This window comes from Geotrypetes seraphini, chromosome 2 (genome assembly GCF_902459505.1).
Source record: "Geotrypetes seraphini chromosome 2, aGeoSer1.1, whole genome shotgun sequence".
Classification (NCBI taxonomy): Eukaryota; Metazoa; Chordata; class Amphibia; order Gymnophiona; family Dermophiidae; genus Geotrypetes; species Geotrypetes seraphini.
In genome coordinates, this window is record NC_047085.1 from 208,436,567 (window position 1) to 208,455,026 (window position 18,460).

Below are 18,460 nucleotides of genomic sequence, written 5' to 3' on the forward strand. Positions count from 1 at the left end.
GAGCCTCTGGTTAATTAGGGTAGTGGGGTGTTGGTAGGTTGGGGTTTGGTGAAGGGGTTTTTTTGTGCTCCTTATGGCGCCTGCTAAAAAGTCTGGTTCCAGGGGAGGGAGAGGTGGTGTAGCTCAGAGGGGTCGTTATGCTGCGGTGGCAACGCCTGTTGGTGGACCAGGGAGGAGGAATCGGCACAGCAGGGAGGAAGGCAGGCTTCATGGAGTTGCGGCAGCAGTGGGTGAGTGGCAGACCAGGGAGGAGGAATCGGTGCAGCAGGGAGGTAGGCAGGCAGGCTTCGGTGCGGAAGGAAGTAAGGACAAAGGCTGGAAGGCAGTGAGGGGGAGGGGCAAGAACTTGAAATATAGGAAGGAAGGAGGGAGGGAATAGAAAGAGACAATTGTTGGGCCTGAGGAAGTAAGGAAGGAAAGAATTATCTCGTGCAACTAGAAATCACCAGACAACAAAGGTAGGATTTCAAATTAATGATCAAAATCTATCTGCTGCAGTATATTTGTCTATTTTTCTAGGGGGCTAAGTTCAGAGACACAATTTGGTTCAGAATATTTTTTCCTTGGTTTTTCCTCCTCTAAATCTAGGGTGCGTCTTATGGCCAGGTATGTCTTATGGAGCGAAAAATACAGTACTTTAAAAGATTTGTGAAGTTTAAATGCGAGGATGGAGGTAATGCTGAAAAATGTAACAAATCAGGTTCAGATTTTTTCCAAAGAAGTAGTAGATAAATTAGTGAATGTAGATTGAAACATTGAGAATTTAGATAAGTGTATGAAATTGGTGGAGAAACAGGCAGTGAATTTGCAATCTTTTTCGGCAGCATCTAGAAAAGATTCACTGAATATCTATTATAAGTTGGAGGTGATAGAAAACCAGGCAAGGGCTAAGAATTTACATTTGGTTAATTTTCCTTCTACCCATCTGTTATCTCCTGAGATACTTTTTAGGAAGTATCTTAAGGTGAAATTAAGGATGACAAATGCAGATACAATGATCTTGTCAAATTATTACTATATTCTCCAAAGAAAAAACTTCCTATAGAAGAGGGAATGTTTCAGCTGGTTACTGCAGACCTTGACTTAACTAATTTCCTGGAAGATTCCCAGGATTTGATCCAAACATGTGCTACTCTCCTAGTTACTTGTTTAAATGAATCGGATAAGGTTCGTATTATGAAACTTTACTTTAGAAACAGAGGAAATTTTGTGGAGATAAAGTCTCTTGATTTTTCCTGACGTTGCTAGATTACACAGATTAGGAGGAAAGCCTTTTTGGCCTTAAGACCTAAAGCTGCTGAGTTAGGAGCAACTTTTTTCTTAAAATTCCTTTGTGTCTTTTACATATCCAAGATAAAGATTACGTTTTCTGGGACCCGTTACAGTTAGAATAATTTCTTCAAGGAAGTAAAACCTAGCTTATTTATTTGTATTTTCAGTTAATGGGGTAGCAAGTATAAAATAGCACTCTATTAAATTAAAGGAGGGGTCCCTTTTTTCCCTCCATTTTGGTTGCTTTGGCTTATTATGCCTAAATTGAATGAAGGCTTCCTTCTATTTTGTGGGCTAGATGGATTTGCTTCTGTTTTAAAACTGTATTTTCTTGTATATTTATTTCTTTATGTTCCATATCTTTACTGTGTGTTGTAACATTGTTAAAATTTCTCAATTAAAAAAAATATATTTTAAAAAAAATCTTGAAAATGTCCAGCCAAGCCAAGTTTCAAGGCTGAAAAAACCCCTTCCTCAGGGACTGGAAGACTACAAGCCAAAAACACAAACGCAGTGGATCTGAAGTCTCAAATGAAGGGGCACTATTAGCACACAGCGGGGTACCTATGATGGTGTGCGGCTGGAACAGGGATTCCGCCTTGGCTTTAAGCAGTAGAGCAGATTCCTTGTAATTTGCTCTTTAAAGATTTAAAGTAGTCTTGTCTTCTTGATAGATTTGAGTTTTCTTTGCTTCCATTCTGTGTCCCTTTAAGCACTAGTATTGTAGCTTTGACAAGAAATTTTTTTGCTTACGTTGGGGTGATTTTGTTGTAATATTTTATAGTGGCACACTCGTAGTACATCTAATAGAATCCTACGATTCTAATAGAATCCTATTAGATGTGTCAAAAAGTACTCGGCTACAGGCACAACCACTTATGTCATGTGTGTGGTTGGTGTAAATGGGCATGCCTAAATGTTGCAGTTGTGTGCACAAATTAAAGTATTCTATAAAGTGTGCTAAGATAATGGAAATGCCCATGACCCACCCATTAGGGGATTGGTTGTAGCATAGTGCCTAAGGGCTAGATTCTGACCATTTAGCGACACCTTTGCAACCCGATTTCCCTCTGACCCGATTCACTAACCTCTGTCCCAAGCATCCTCCGATCCGCGCATGCAAATGAGGGGGAATGGCATTCAAATGTAGGCAGGCAGCGAGGTCACAAAAAAATAAAAGAGGGACACCGACTGGGCTGACCGATCCAAAAATAAGGGACTGCTGAGGACCTTTCCAACTGCCCTGCCTTCTGCCGCCCTGCTCTCTGCCCCGATCTCCTGCTCTCTGCCCCGAATCTCTCCTGCCGCCCTGACTCTCCCGCCCTTCCCGCAGTGCAAGCCCATGGTTTTAACCCATGGGCTTAAAGCGGGTTAAAACCACAGGCTCGCGAAGCAAAAAAAAAAAAAAGAAGAAGTTTCCTGCTCTGCTGGGCACGGAGGGCCCTCTACAGATGGTCTGCGCATGCATCAGGATCGCTATAGAGCGATCCAGGTGCTCGGTTGGGGGCGTGATTCCGAGCACCCTCATTTGCATGAGGGCGATTTGTGAATCGGCCCCCCCGGACACAAATTGCATCCCTCAAATATTAGATCAGATCCATGCCCTTAGTGAATCTAGCCCTAAGTTCACTTACACGCATACCTGTCGTTTTACCCTTATTTTGGCACTTGGGTATCTAAATGACACCTAACTTAGGGTGCTCTTTATAGAAGCCCATGAGTCCTGTTTCATAGCTAGTATATTTTGTGTTTTCCTCAATAAATGGCTATATTGTTTTTCAGCCCTAACAAAACTTGTTTCCTCTGTGATAGGAAGTGTTCCTCCAAAATGGCTTTGCAGAGACACATGGGAGTACATGCTGGTATTAAACCATATCAATGCCAGCATTGTGATTACAAGACCAGACTGAAAGCCTCATTGATACAGCATGTGCGAATTCATACTGGTGAGAGATGTAGCGCATGCTGTGTTTCGTTTTGTTCCCCCCCCCCCAAAAGAAAACAAATTTATTGTAAAATGTTTTTCGTGCCTTTCTCTGCTCATAACATCATGTTTCTGATTTTTTTTTTATTTTTAGTTTTTAAGTTTGTGCTTCCACTAAATCCCTTAATAATCCATAGATTGGGGTTTTAGATTGGATTCACTTTTCCAGATCTAGGCTCTAGGTGAGTTACATAGTCACAATAAAAATTTTCCTACTTAAGAGGTCATACGATGTAAGTTTTGTGCCTGATGTAATGAAGGGTCAAATGACTTTCTCAAGGTTATAAGGAGAAGAGTGGGAAAAGCAAGATTTGATTTCTGGCTACACTGCTGCTGTTAAATGGTAAGCTGCAGCTCCATACTTTCAAGATATTGGTGCAATGTGTTTATTTCTGCTTAATCCTCATTTTTCCCATATTGCACAGTTTTTTGGGTCTTGAAAGGTATTTTTGAAGCAACAGTTAGAGAATGACCGTTCCCACAGTAAACCACGGTAAAACTGCAGGAATGAGAAAAAAATTTGAGCCCTTTACCGGCAGGTACAGAAGCAAAGCTTTTCACTGCTCCCAGGGAGCAATAAAAAGCTTTGCTCCTGCAGAGGAATAATCTGTGCTTACCACTCACTGATCTTCTTGTCCCCTCCCTCCTGCCAGAGCCAGCTGATCCCACACAGGCCTGCTTGTGATCTTACCTCTGCCAAGTCCTGTCCAAATGATGCAACTTCCTATTTTCACGAAGACGGAAGTCGTCCTAAGGAGGGACCAAGCAGAGGAAAGGCCATGAGCAGACCTGTGTGGGATCAACTGGCTCTGGGAAGGTATGTTGCTTTTAACACGACTGAAGTTTCCATTAATCAAGGATGTGAATGGCTTATGCTATGCCAGTAAGGTAGCGGAGAAACCTGAAAAGACAGCGTGCCTGCTAACTATTGCTTCATGCGCGTGAGGAGGAGGTTCCAGCAGGTGATTCCCAAGAGGGTTGATTGAGATGGGCTGGAGTACACACTGGGAATGGGCTGGGACTTGGCCACTTGCTGATCTCACGCTGACCCTAGTGAATCAGCGGCTGCTTCCACACAGAAACCAAAAGGCACACGTCGGGCTTTGTTATTCGTCCTCTGAAAAAAAAATATAATTCAACACTTAGGTACAATGCACAGTCTGTGTAAGAAATCTTCAGCCCTAGTCTATCACACAGGAGCCAACTTTTTGAAATTATTGGAGGTGCTACACTCAGAGAAAATTACTTCTCCATGAATACAATCAAGGAGTTTGCTCAATATAGAGGGTGCTTAAGCACCCAAAGAGTTAGCTCCTATGCTCTTTCCAAATTGCAGTGCCTCACACCACCAAGCCAGAATCATTACTCCTCAGCATAGGAGCCAACTTTTCAAAATGATTGGGGGTGATAAACTTAATGGAAATTACCTCTTTCTAGGTACAATCAAGGCTAGCCGGTGGTGGTGGGGGAAAGTGTTCACTGCGGGCACGGGGACAAGGCCAACCACTGCCCCGTGGAGCGGTGAATGGCCTTGTCCCTGCAGTTAAGGGAGGGAAGGCGCAAGGTCATCGATCGCACGCGGCCCCCTCCCTACCTCCGGCCATATCTATCTCCCTCCCTCCCCCTTACCTTCGCGGTGTTTTAGAAAAGAAACTGAAGCTGGAGAAGCCTGCTTGTGCCGCCCTGCAGTCGCATGTGTGTGTGGGCAGAAGCTTCTCCTCTGATGCAACTTCCGGTTGCGTCAGAGAGGAAGCTTCCGCCCACACACACGTGACTGCAGGGCGGCACAGGCAGGCTTTGCTGGCTTAAGTTTCTTTTTTAAAGCGCCACGAAGGTAAGGGGGAGTAAGGGAGGGAGATAGATTTGGCCAGAGGGAAGGAAGGGGCCGCTCACCTTCCCTCCCTTAAGTTTCTTTACGCTGCGAAGGTAAGGGGGAGGGAGGGAGATTCTCGGGCCGCTGAAGGGCGGTGAGGTGGCGAGAGGGAAGGGTGGATGCTGCGGGGACGGGGACAGGGCGGTGAAGGGGATGGCGGGGACGGGCGGTGAAGGGGATGGTGGTCCGGTGACTGGACCGTGACGGGGACAGATTTTTTCCCGTGTCATTCTCTAATTGGCACTACTCATATACCCATAGCACCCATAGAACTAGCTGGCTTCTCTGTTCCCCAGTGCTTCCCATCTCCCAGAAACCACAGGTCATCTACAGGGTTCTTCCTCTTTCAACATTCTGGAGGACTCTCTTTCACCTCATTAACCAGAGCGTGTGTAAAAATATTAGGTGCCCTAGACAAACCTGTCATTATCCCAGGACAAGCAGGCATGATATTCTCACACTTGGGTGACGTCATCTACGGAGCCCCGGCGCGGACAGCTTTTCAAGCAAACTTGCTAGAAGTTTCAAGTTTGCACACTGCACCACGCATGTGCTAGCCTTCTCTCCCACTAGAGGGCGCATCCCCACCTCGTGGTCCTCAGTTCATTTTCATCCGCGGAGCCAGAAGCCCTGTGGATAAATTTGTGCTCTGTTAGCCTTCTGTCGCCGCGGCTGTGGACGTTTTTTCGACGCGGTCGCTGCGTTTTTTTACACTTTTGCTCTTCTTTTCTTTGTTTATAAAAAAAAAAAAAAAAATCTTTTTCTTTTTCGTCGCTCCGGGGGCTCCCGGTAGCCACGGCCCGGGAACCTCGTTCGTTCCCGGCCTGTTTTTGGGCCTATGTCCCGGCCCGTAACGGGTTTCAAAAAGTGCGGTAAGTGTGAACGGCTTTTGTCGATCACAGATCCCCACAGGTGCTGCCTGAGGTGCTTGGGGCCCCAACACCCGACAGACTCCAGTCCTAAGTGTGGAACCTTTCAAAAAAGGGCTCTCACACGCCGCAAAGCCCGCATGGCGGACCTTTTTTCCGTCGACGTCCCGACGGGGAAGGCCTCGAGTTCGGCTTCGGCCCCGGCCTCGACCTCGGCCTCGACCTCAGCATCGGGACCTCCTGCCTCGCCTCGACCCTCGATGCCCGCGAAGCAGGTTGCCTCGTCCAGCAAGGCCTCGGGTAAGTCTCCACTTCTCTCCTCAGCTCCTGGATCTAAGAAGCCATCCTCGGGCGCTTTGTCGGCGGGGACTTCGGCCTTCGCCCAGCCCAAGGTATCTAAGGCGATAGCCCCGAGGGAATACTCGAGACCGAGGTCGCCCTCTGAGGAGCATCGCCAGGTGTTGCCCCAGGGTCTAACGATCCCGGTTTTCCAGGACTTGCTCCGGGCGTTGATCTCCTCGGAGCTGTCCGGGGCCATTGAGTCCCTGCAGCAGGCTTCGGCCTCGACTGCTACGGTCTCGGCGGCCCCGCAGTTGGCGACCTCGGCCTCGGGCACCGGGGCTTCCGCAGCCGAAGCACCCTCGGCCTCGACCTCGGCTCTCCCCTCGGTCCCGACCACGGTGAGTCAGCCTGAGGGTAGTGTTCGGCCCCGGGACAAGCAGCGCCGGGTGCGCCGGATTTCCTCGACCTCGTCCTCGAAGTCTTCCCGGGGCTCCTCGCGCAAGCCTCGGGCGAAGCACCGCCTGAAGAGGGCCAAACGTTCTTGGGCCTCGAGGCGTGGTCGCTCGACGCCGCCCGAGGGCGAGGCTTTGCGAGTCGAAGAGCTCCGACTAGACAACCCAGTTCTTTTGCGGTCCCCGATCCGGGAGAGTTCCCGTGCCTCCTCGCCGGGGCGGAAGGGAAAGGCCTCCGTACCTCGGACCCCGGGGGGTTCCCCCAGGGGGTCTTTCAGGCGGGATCGGTCCCCGACCCCCTCGAGGTCACGGGACCGTGCCTCGTGGGGATCGGGGTCCGGTATGGACTTGAGGTATTCTCGCCAAGCCTCTCCCTTCGGCTCTGCTGAGAAGTCTCGGACACCCTCCCCGCCCGCACGGACGACTTCTTTTTCGAAGTTTGTCCATGACATGGCAAAGGCCCTGGGGGTGGACCTGTTGGCGGGGTCCCATCATACTAAAGAATTTTTGGAGGAGCAGGATCTTCCTGCCCCCCCGAGGGAATCCCCCCGCCTTCCATTAAACAAGGTCCTCCTTCAGACCTTACTTAGGAACCTCGAGACCCCTCTTACAGTCGCGGTGGTGCCCACTAAGATGGAATCTAAATATCGCACGATTCCCCCTAAGGGTTTTGACAAGGGGCAGCTCTCCCATCAGTCGCTCCTCGTGGAGTCGGCTCTTAAACGATCGCAGCCTTCCAGGGTTTCTGCTGCGGTCCCCCCAGGTAGAGAGGGTCGGACCCTCGATAAATTTGGCCGCCGACTGTATGCTAATTCGCAGATGGCGACGAGGGTCCTCAATTATGCCTTCTCCTATTCTTCCTACCTCAGAACGATGGTGAAGGACTTGCCGGAATTCCAGGGTGTCATCCCGGATTCGCACAGGGACAGGTTTGCCGCATTTATGTCTAACCTGTCCCAACTCCGACTATATCTATTTCATGCGGTATACGACGTATTTGAGTTGGCCTCGAGGGTATCGGCTTGTGCAGTAGCTATGCGCCGGCTGGCGTGGCTGCGTACCCTCGAGATGGACTCCAACCTGCAGGAGCGATTGGCTAATCTTCCCTGCGTCGGGTCGGAATTGTTCGACGACTCCTTGGAAGCTGCGACCAAGAGGCTTTCGGACCAGGAGCGTTCGCTAGCATCCCTGGTGCGCCCAAAACCGAAGCCAACGCCCCAAAGGCCGTTTAGACAGCCGCCTAGGCGGTATCCTCAGAAATCGACACCTGCCTTTTCGAGACCTCCACCCCGACGCCCACCCCAACAGGGTAGGGGGGTCCTCCCAAGCCCGCCACGCAGGGGGCATCCAAGCCAGCGCCGTCCTTTTGACGGGATGGGCGGCTGGGGGCTGGCCCCCGCCGCGATTGCACCCAACCCCCTTCCGATCGGGGGTCGGCTTACGGTCTTTGCCGGGGCTTGGTCAGAGATTACGTCAGACGCATGGGTGCTCCGGACCGTCTCAGAGGGCTATTCGCTCAACTTCTCCAGGCAACCTCCAGACATGCCTCCCGGGGCTTGCCCGCCCAATCGGAGCCAGTTGGCCCTTCTCCAAGAAGAAGCCAGGGCCTTGTTGAGCCTCCGGGCAGTCGAATTGGTACCTCGCGATCAGAAAGGCCGGGGGTTTTACTCCCGTTACTTTTTGGTCCCAAAGAAGACCGGGGACTTGCGCCCCATTTTAGACCTCCGGAAGCTCAACAAGTTCCTCGTCAGGGAGAAGTTCCGTATGTTGTCGCTTCCGATTCTGTATCCTCTTTTGGACGAGGGGGATTGGATGTGCTCCCTGGATTTGAAGGAAGCGTATACCCATGTTCCGGTGCATCCCGACTTTCGCAAGTTTTTAAGATTTCAAGTCGGGGAGTTGCACCTTCAGTACCGGGTCCTCCCTTTCGGTCTGGCTTCGTCCCCTCGGGTGTTCACGAAGTGTATGGTGGTGGTCGCGGCTGCCCTGCGCTCCCGGGGGTTGCAGGTCTTTCCATATCTGGACGATTGGCTGATCAAGGCCCCGACCAGAGAAGGAGTTATTTCAGCGACCCAACAGACTATCTCACTTCTTCAGGGTCTAGGGTTCGAGGTGAACTTTCCCAAGTCTCACTTGCACCCAACTCAATCCCTCCAGTTTATAGGAGCCGTGCTGGACACTGTTCTCCTCCGAGCTTTCCTTCCTTCTCCCCGGCTGGAGGCACTGCTTCGTTTAAGCCGTCAGGTTTCGCAGCTGCAGAGGGTGTCGGCTCAACGCATGATGGTGCTTTTGGGACACATGGCATCTACGGTCCAAGTGACGCCGTTCGCCCGGTTGCATCTGAGGATTCCTCAGTGGACGTTGGCCTTGCAGTGGCGTCAGGATCGCGATCCAGTGTCTCGTCAACTAGTGGTGACTCCCTCTTTGAGACGCTCGCTCCGTTGGTGGACCAACTCTTCCAATCTGTCCGGGGGTTTGCTCTTTCGCGTACCTCCGCATCGCAAGGTCCTGACGACGGACTCTTCGGAGTATGCGTGGGGGGCTCATCTGGACGGTCTTCGAACGCAGGGCCTATGGTCGGCTGCGGACCGTCGATGTCACATCAATGTGCTGGAGCTTCGTGCCATTTTTCTGGCTGCTCGAGCCTTCGGTCATCTCCTGCGCGACCAGGTGGTGCTCGTCAGGACAGACAACCAGGTGGCCATGTATTACGTCAACAAGCAAGGGGGGACGGGCTCTCGGCCTTTGTGCCAGGAAGCCCTGCGCCTTTGGTCATGGGCAGTCTCTCAGAACATTTTCTTGCGTGCGGTTTACATCCAGGGGGAACTGAATTGTCTGGCGGACAAACTCAGTCGTCTTCTCCAGCCACACGAGTGGTCGCTGAACTCCCGGGTTCTACGAGAGGTTTTCGACCGCTGGGGGACCCCTCAGGTGGATCTGTTTGCCTCACCCGAGACTCACAAACTACCTCTCTACTGTTCTCGGATGTTCTCCCGGGACCGTCTCGAGACCGATGCATTTCTTCTCGACTGGGAAGGAAGGTTCCTTTATGCGTTCCCTCCTTTTCCTCTAATCTTGAGGACGCTAGTGCATCTCAAATCGACCGGAGCCACTATGATCCTCATTGCGCCTCGTTGGCCCAGACAGCACTGGTTTTCCCTGCTACTTCAACTCAGTGTCAGGGACCCTCTACTTCTGCCGGTCTTTCCCTCTCTGCTGTCTCAGAGTCGGGGTTCGCTCTTACATCCCAATCTTCAGTCTTTACATCTGACGGCTTGGTTTCTTTCCCCTTGAATTCGATTCCTGTTTCTCAGTCTGTGCGGGATATTCTGGAGGCTTCCCGTAAACTCTCGACTAGGCTTTGTTATTCCCAGAAGTGGACCAGATTTTCCTCCTGGTGTTTCTCGAACCACCTGGACCCGGGTTCGGTCCCAGTGTCTTCGGTGTTGGAATATCTGTTGCATTTGTCAAATGCTGGTCTGAAGACGACCTCCATTCGAGTGCATCTTAGTGCCATTTCAGCTTTCCATCGGCATCTCGATGGTCGTTCTCTCTCTTTGCATCCTTTAGTGTCTCGTTTCATGAGGGGCCTTGTGAATGTTCATCCTCCTCTGAAACCGCCCCCTGTAGTGTGGGATCTTAATGTGGTCTTGGCTCAATTGATGAAGCCACCTTTTGAACCTATCGACAAATCCCTTCTTAAGTTTCTCACTTGGAAGGTGGTCTTTTTGATTGCGCTCACGTCCGCTCGTCGGATTAGTGAGCTGCAAGCTCTGGTTGCGGATCCTCCTTTCACTGTGTTTCATCATGATAAGGTGGTTCTTCGCACCCATCCCAAATTTTTGCCTAAGGTTGTGTCTGATTTCCACCTCAATCAGTCCATTGTTCTTCCGGTTTTCTTCCCGAAGCCCCACTCTCATCCTGGCGAGGTGGCGCTTCACACGCTTGACTGTAAGAGGGCGTTGGCTTTTTATCTCCAACGCACTAAGTCTCATCGGAAGGTTCCTCAATTGTTTTTGTCATTTGATCCAAATCGTTTGGGTCACCCTGTTTCCAAGCGCACCTTGTCCAACTGGTTGGCTGCTTGTATTTCTTTTTGCTACGCTCAGGCTGGTCTCCCGCTCTCGGGTTGAGTCACGGGACATAAGGTCCGGGCGATGGCGGCTTCGGTTGCTTTCCTCCGATCCACGCCTATGGAGGACATCTGTAAAGCTGCCACTTGGTCTTCGGTTCATACGTTCACCTCCCATTACTGTCTGGACTCTTTGTCCAGAAGCGATGGCCGGTTTGGCCAGTCGGTGTTACGTAACCTGTTTTCATAATTCGCCATCCTCCCACCTGCCCTTTTTGGTTGGCTTGGAGGTCACCCATGTGTGAGAATATCATGCCTGCTTGTCCTGGGATAAAGCACAGTTACTTACCGTAACAGGTGTTATCCAGGGACAGCAGGCATATATTCTCACAACCCGCCCGCCTCCCCGGGGATGGCTTCTTTGCTTGATATGGAACTGAGGACCACGAGGTGGGGATGCGCCCTCTAGTGGGAGAGAAGGCTAGCACATGCGTGGTGCAGTGTGCAAACTTGAAACTTCTAGCAAGTTTGCTTGAAAAGCTGTCCGCGCCGGGGCTCCGTAGATGACGTCACCCATGTGTGAGAATATATGCCTGCTGTCCCTGGATAACACCTGTTACGGTAAGTAACTGTGCTTTTTGTTTGGTGTGTTTTCGCAGAGTACGTTTTTTTCTGCAGGAGTTGGTTATTAGGGGAGTTTAAAAGAGCAGCGGCATTTGGTTCGGCTGGTTTAGCTGTGGAACCGTGGGGTTTGTCTGAAAGGTTCTTGTTCTAATCGGTATCCAACAGTGTTTTTCCTTGTTTGCTCTATATGAGTGTGGAGTTGGGATGCTATTGTTTTCAGCCTAGTTATTTTCTGCTTGGCTATTTGTTAAGACTGAGTGTAATAGGGACTGCACAGCCCACTTATGCTGTAGCCAAAAGTTAGCATCTCAGTCTCCACCTTCTGGCAGAGGAGCATAAACCCATCCATTTCTGTGCTGATCTGCAGGGACTAAAAAAAAATTAGCAGGTAAGGACCTAATTTCTCCCTATGTAATATATTTGTGTATTTATAGACTATTTTGAAATATCCACAACACTCCTCTAGTCTAGTAGGGATTCAATAAAATAAATGTGGGTATGTGTAAAATTATACTAGAGAAAACAAAGAACCTTTTTCTCACTTAGGTCCCGATACAATGGAGATAGCATCCCTCAAATGGCATATACTCTGTTGCCAATACACAAAAGGATTCTCCCATGGCTGCTACCTATCATTGTAGCAGCCACTGAGAATCTTATGCTAATGCATTACAAGGAGCTCAGTAGTATTATAATGAGCACAGCAAGGAAATATGTTGTTTCCCATTAAACTTTACCAGCAGGGTCTGCGCTGTTAGTCTTGCTTTTCTGTCAGTGCCTTAATGCTAATTGGCTTAGGCACCGACAGGAAAGTAAGACTATGATAGCTGACCCTGCCGGTAAAGGCCCCAAAATCCATTAAAAAACCATCCCTCTCTCCCACTGATCCCTCCCCCCTTCCACACACACCCCCTGTCCTGCCAAGCTCCAAGACAAAAAAAAACTACCTGGTGGTTCATTGGACTCCTACACACACAGTTGTATGGGCCGGGAACTTCCTTAGAACTCCGGGACACCCCCCACCCCACCCCTTGTACCTCAGAGCATTGGCAGGAGGGATGCCTACTCCCTCTTGTTACCAGGGGCCCATTCCCCCCAGTACCTCTAAATCAAAGATCAGCAGGAGGGGTGCCCACTGCCTCCTGCTAGCAGGCCTGCCTCTTCAAAAGTGTGGCCTTCCCCTTCCCGGTGTATCCTAAGGCTCTAATTGGCTTAGACACCTAAGGCCTCTCCCAGTGTATTCCAGGATGCCCCAGAACACCCACTATTTTGAAGAGGCAAGGAGGGACTGGGCATCCCTCCTAATACTCTGATGTACAGGGGGTCCTGGTGTCCTGGCAGATTTAATTTTTTTATTTTTTTTAATGGGCTTCCCTCACCAGCTCCAGTTTCGGTAGGGGAAGCTCAGTCGGCTTGCAGCTCCGAAGGACAACGGTGGCTGCTGTCAGGTTAGGAGAAAGCTGTGCCTAGTGAATGCTCTTCTGAGCAAACACCAGGTGCAGTTTCTCCCTTCTTTTACAGGGCTACTCCAAACAAATAGCATGCTTATAATTTTCATGCTATTTGTTCATAGCCCTATAAAAGAAAATCGTTCCCAACATGGTATTTGTTGGAGTATTGTGCATTCTGCCCTTAACTGTCTTTCTCTAGTAGAAATTATCAAATTGAACAGTGAAAAACTTCTCTCTGCATTTGTGGTGTTGGAGATGGCATTTATACAACTGAAGGCCAGTCTACATTGTGGACCAAACCCTCCCCAGATACCTGTTACAGTCAGCATTCTACTACAAAAGAGGTAATATATCAACAATTTTGGGGAATTTCCATCCAAATATTGGAAGAAATGCACTTTGGACAGTTTTTTGAAACATTTTAGAGAGTCAGGTTCAACAGGTCGGAAGGCTGGAGGCCAAGAACTATTCAGATGGCACAAAAGTTTCAAGCTGTCAAAGAACTGACTGGTCCCATGGAAACCATTTACTGCCCCCAAGATTAAAAATATTTTGAAGGGCTATTCAGTATACAATTAGGTTTCTCTATGCTAAGAAAGACTGATATTTAACCAGTTTTGTAGGAGTTATGCTGACCATAGCAAAGGTGTTGGTTTTGGTTCACAGTGTAGAATTTCAGTACAATCTAGTATTTTCATTTAAATTATAATAGAGCAGACAAAGCCTTCAAGTTTTTCTTGCTTAGTAATTTCCTTCTAGAAGAAAGTATCAAATTGTACCGTGAAAAACGTATCTGCATCACCTCGTCTCTGCCCCCCCCCCCAGCTAACATCTCTGTCTCTCACCTTCTTACCCCTGTCCCCTCAGCCAGCATCTCTCACCCCTGTTCCCCCCACCAGCCAGCATCTCACCCCTGTTCTCCCCACCAGCCAGCATCTCTTTCTCTCTTCCCTTCCCCCCACCATCTTCATCCCGTTCCCCCGCCCCACCAGCCAGCATCTCTCTCCCTTTCACCCCTGTCCCCCCTCCCCACCTGCCAGCATCCTACCCTTTTTCCCCTATCTTCTCCAACCAGCCTTTCTTATTTTTCCTACCTCCCCAAAAACCCATACATGTATGACCGGTTTTCCCCTCCCCCTCTCATCTGTCACTCCCTCTCTGTTCCCTTTTATCCCCTCTGCATCAAATGGCATCTACTCGAATGAAGGCCCTGACCTTGCATGTTCCCCTCTTCCTAAGGCTCTCCCTATGTACCTCAGCAATGCCGATGCTCCAATAGGCAACCTGTTGCTGGCTCTGCAGGCTTCCCTCTACCATGGTCCTGCCTGTGAAGAAAGAGGAAGCGACATCGATAGTGGGAACGTGGCAGAGGGAAGCCTACAGAACTTGCATAGGCTGCTCAAAGATGTTGCCAGCAGCTATTCGGGCCACAGATGGAGAGAGGGAGAGCTGATGCTAAATTCTGTGCAGAACAGAGATAATTCTGCATTGCGCAGTTGCACAGAATTCCCCCAAGAATAATAAAGTATATATCTGTTTAACACACAGTAAAGGGACTCTTTATAAAGTTGCACAATTGCATATGCACACACAAAGGGGACATGAAAAGTATGGGCTTACTTTTGCATGATCTGTGTTTAAGCATTCTTGAGGATATAGTTTAAGCAAATTGAAGGCAGAGTTGTGATTGATGTATGTGTGTATTTCATAGAATGTGAGAACATGCTTAGAATAAACACTACATTTATACCACAGAGCAGATGTAAGTGCATGTGTTGGCATTTGCCTGCAATTGGGACTTGTTCTGGATGTTTCTCTTTTTAAAATAGAGATGCCCATGTTGTCTTATATAAAATAGAAACTTGGTAGATAAAGGCCTATCCCAGGCTTTCTTGAATTCAGACACAGTCTCTGTCTCCACCACATCTACCAGGAGACTGTTGCATGCATCTGCCACCCTTTTCTGTAATAAAGTATTTTCTTAGATTACTCCTGAGCCTATCACCACTTAACTTCATCCTATGCCTCCTCATTCCAGAGCTTCCTTTCAAATGAAAGAGACTCGACTCATGCACATTTACATCAAATAAGTATTTAAACATCTCTATCATATCTCCCCCTCTCCTGCTTTTCCTCCAAAGTATACAGATTTGAAATCTTTAAGTCTCTCCCCATACACCTTATGATGAAGACCATGCACCATTTTAGTAGCCTTCCTTTGGACCGAATCCATCCTTTTTATATATTTTTGAAGGTGTGGCCTCCAGAATTGTAAATGAGGTCTCACCAAAGTCTTATGCAGGGGCATCAATATCCCTTTTTTCCTACTGGCCATACCTCTCCCTATGCACTCCTTCTAGCTTTCGCCCTCACCTTTTCAGTCTGTTTGCCCACCTTAAGATCATCACATACAATCACACCCAAGTCCTGCTCTTCTGTCTTGCACATAAGTTCTTCACCCCCTAAACTGTACCGTTTCATCAGGTTTTTGCAGCCCAAAGGCATGACCTTGCATTTCTTAGTATTAAATTTTAGCTGCCGAATTTCAGACCATTCTTCAAACTTCGCCAGATTTTTCTTCATGTTATTCACACCATCTGGGGTGTCTACTCAATTGCAGATTTTGGCATCATCCACAAAGAGGCAAATCTTACCCAACAGTCCTTCATCAATATCGTTTATAAAAATGTTAAAAAGAACAGGCACACCACTAGCAACATCCATTTCCTCAGAGCAATCTCCATTGATCACTACCCTCTGTCACCTTCCACTCAACCAGTTCTTGACCCAGCCCGTCACTTTGGGACCCATCCCAAGGGCACGATTTAGATTAAAAAGGGTATGGTTCTTTTGTTTTTTGGACTTCTTACATAGACATCCTTCTCTAAAATTATTAACAAATGCCATTTTTCAATTTGGCAAGTTCAGTTCATCTGAAGATAGCAGGACGGTAAGTCCTCATAGCATGGGTGACAAAACCGATGGAGCCTGTATGGGAAAGCTTCTTCAGCTTATTATGTACTTGAAGCTTTTTGAGTTGCTTCATCATGCACGCACACCACTTTCTACCTGCTGCTATAGGTGGGACCACCTCAGTCTTTATCTTTCCACTGAGCTTGTTTTGTATGTTTCTTGTGGTTCTGTCACTATTGTGCAATGCTTTTTTTTTGTTCTTTTAATGTCTTAGCTAGAGTTTTGACCATTTCTTTTTCCTGTCCTAGTTCATTGTAGATTTTGGTTTGAGGACGATGAACTCCCAGTCAGGGTACTTGTGTTTAATATCAAGTTATTTTATTTCCTAGTCGCTATTTTTTCAAATGATTTGTTTCAGAAAAGAACCCCCAGCGTCTTTTAAAAAGTACACTTATTCAACAGGACCATATCCATTATGGATGCCCATAACTGGTGCCCACAATGTAAGGGGCCTAATCATGATCACGCTTGTTTTAAATTATGTTCACAGATGGACGAGAGATGTCTTTGTGATCAGGAAAAACAGCACAAACAAATTTTGGTGCTGAGAAGTCTAGTCCATCAACTTTAGCATCAGAATAAATAGTCATCATAGGTCCCAGAATGTATCGGCATCTAAAGTGTACACTGTTCACCCTGATATTGAGAATTTATAGAGGTCATAAGGACAAGTGATCAGAGTCCTGCTGAAAGAGGAGGAAGAATCCATCCTTGAATTCATGGACGTCAAAGACTCACGATGCCAAACACCAGACTGAGGCTAGGACACTTTCATATTGCACCTCATCAGAGTGTGGCACTAGTCTCACCGGTGTTCTTGAAGCACTGCCAACATGAGAACAGCTAATCTTCTCGCTTAGTGATTTCCTTCTAGCAGAAAGTATCAAATTGTACAGTGAAAAATTCTGACCGCATCATCCTCCCAAGAATCTGAGACTTGGCTCCTGTTACCCTTCAGGTGACTCTGTTGGATGTTGCCACTGCTGTTGCATTCCCTATGTCTTTGTGGGTAGCAGTCTTCAAAGAGCAGTTCATGAGGAGATTCAGTGAGTGGACAGCGTGATGTTCGAGCTTCAACACTCTCTCAATGCTGAGAGGCATCCAGATGGTCCTCGAGATTTGCGCATTGCCTGAATGGGAGGCATTGAGTCCCTTTTTCATGTCTTATCAAATATTGTAGTAATCCATAGCCATTGACATTAGTGAAGCTGCTTTTCGGGTTTTTAGTCTTCCCATACTCCCATGTGTGTTTTTTAAATCAGTCACCTCATGCAAGTTTTTCCAGCCTACTAAGGAACCTTATACAATTGTACCATTGCTGCAGTTTAAATCCAGAAGCTGGGTAACTAATAGTTTGCTCTTTTTATTAGACTGTGTTAGTGATAGTGTTAGACAGTAAGCGACAACCCACCTATCTGTGCTTCACTGCTTACACTCCCAGGTTTGCTTAACTTACTGTTAGATTCTCAGCATACCCTCGTGCATCTCTTGCCATTTTTTGTGTTGGGGGGGGTTCTACTCTCTGAATTCTGGGGCATCTGTAGTGAGATGAGTCTGTTCATATCCTGCCAATTCCAGAAGACCAGTCCCAATGGGAAATGATGTCATACTCCACAGTTGGTGGAGGAAAAGGATTACTGTATATACTCGAATATAAGCCAACCCAAATATAAACCAAGGTAAACTTTTTCCTCCCAAAAAGGAGGAAATAAGGTTGACTCAAATATAAACCGGGGGGGGGGGGGGAAAGTAGTTTAATATTCAAGTGCCCTGCCCTGCCCTGCCAGGCTCTGCTCCCATCCACCCCCTCCCTCACTACCCTGCCCTGCAAGGCTCTGTACCCAGCCCCCTCCTTCCCTGCCCCCCCCCAATATATGTATTGCAGGCCTCTGCTGGGCCTGCTGTATGATCTGTTGGTCCAGCGGTGGGCCGGGACAGGAGGAATCCCTCCTGCTCCCAGCTAACTGACAACTTTTACCACCCTCCCTCCTGCATACCTTTCGAATCCCTGGTGGTCCAGCAATGTACTGGGGCAGGAGCGAGCTTCCTTGTGCTTGTGCCCAATACTGAACCGCTAGCATTCAGCTAGCGGCTCTGGATGGGGCAGGAGCTCAGGAATTTTGCTCCTGCCCTGGTACATCGCTGAACCATCAGGGTTTCGAAAGGTATGCGGGAGAGAGGTGAAAGTTTGTAGAGTTGGCCAGGACAGGAAACGGGAGAGATCCTTGCTGTCCCGGCTCACTGCTGGACCATCAGGTCATACAGCAGGCCCAGCGGAGGTCTGCAATACATCCGGAAGGGAGGTGTGGTAAGCGCTGATCCGAATATAAGCTGAGACCCAATTTTGAGCCATTTTTTGGCTGAAAAATCTTGGCTTATATTTAAGTATATACGGTAAAAATGATGTCAGTGTGTTTTGTTGCAGAGTACTTGGAAGGTGATGCTGAGTGCGTGAGGGACAGTAGTGCTCTTCCTGCTCCATTTTTTTGTTTATGCATATAAAACAATTAAAAAACACTTTCCTTGTATCTGCTTTTTGGGCAGCCATTCATGGCCCTTGGGAAAATGCAAATTGCTTAAGCATTTTGGTATTCTCCTTCATCCTGAA

The 18,460-nt window shown here is 48.3% G+C and overlaps 1 protein-coding gene across 1 annotated transcript in view; it reads left to right on the top strand.

The window, feature by feature from the left end:
* Window positions 1–18,460, top strand: part of LOC117355785 (oocyte zinc finger protein XlCOF6-like) — an 80,683-nt gene that overhangs the window by 23,485 nt on the left and 38,738 nt on the right. The window contains exon 5 of the mRNA XM_033934824.1: window positions 3,085–3,218. Within this exon, the coding sequence (XP_033790715.1) occupies window positions 3,085–3,218 (134 nt within the window). The remainder of the gene's footprint in view (window positions 1–3,084; window positions 3,219–18,460) is intronic.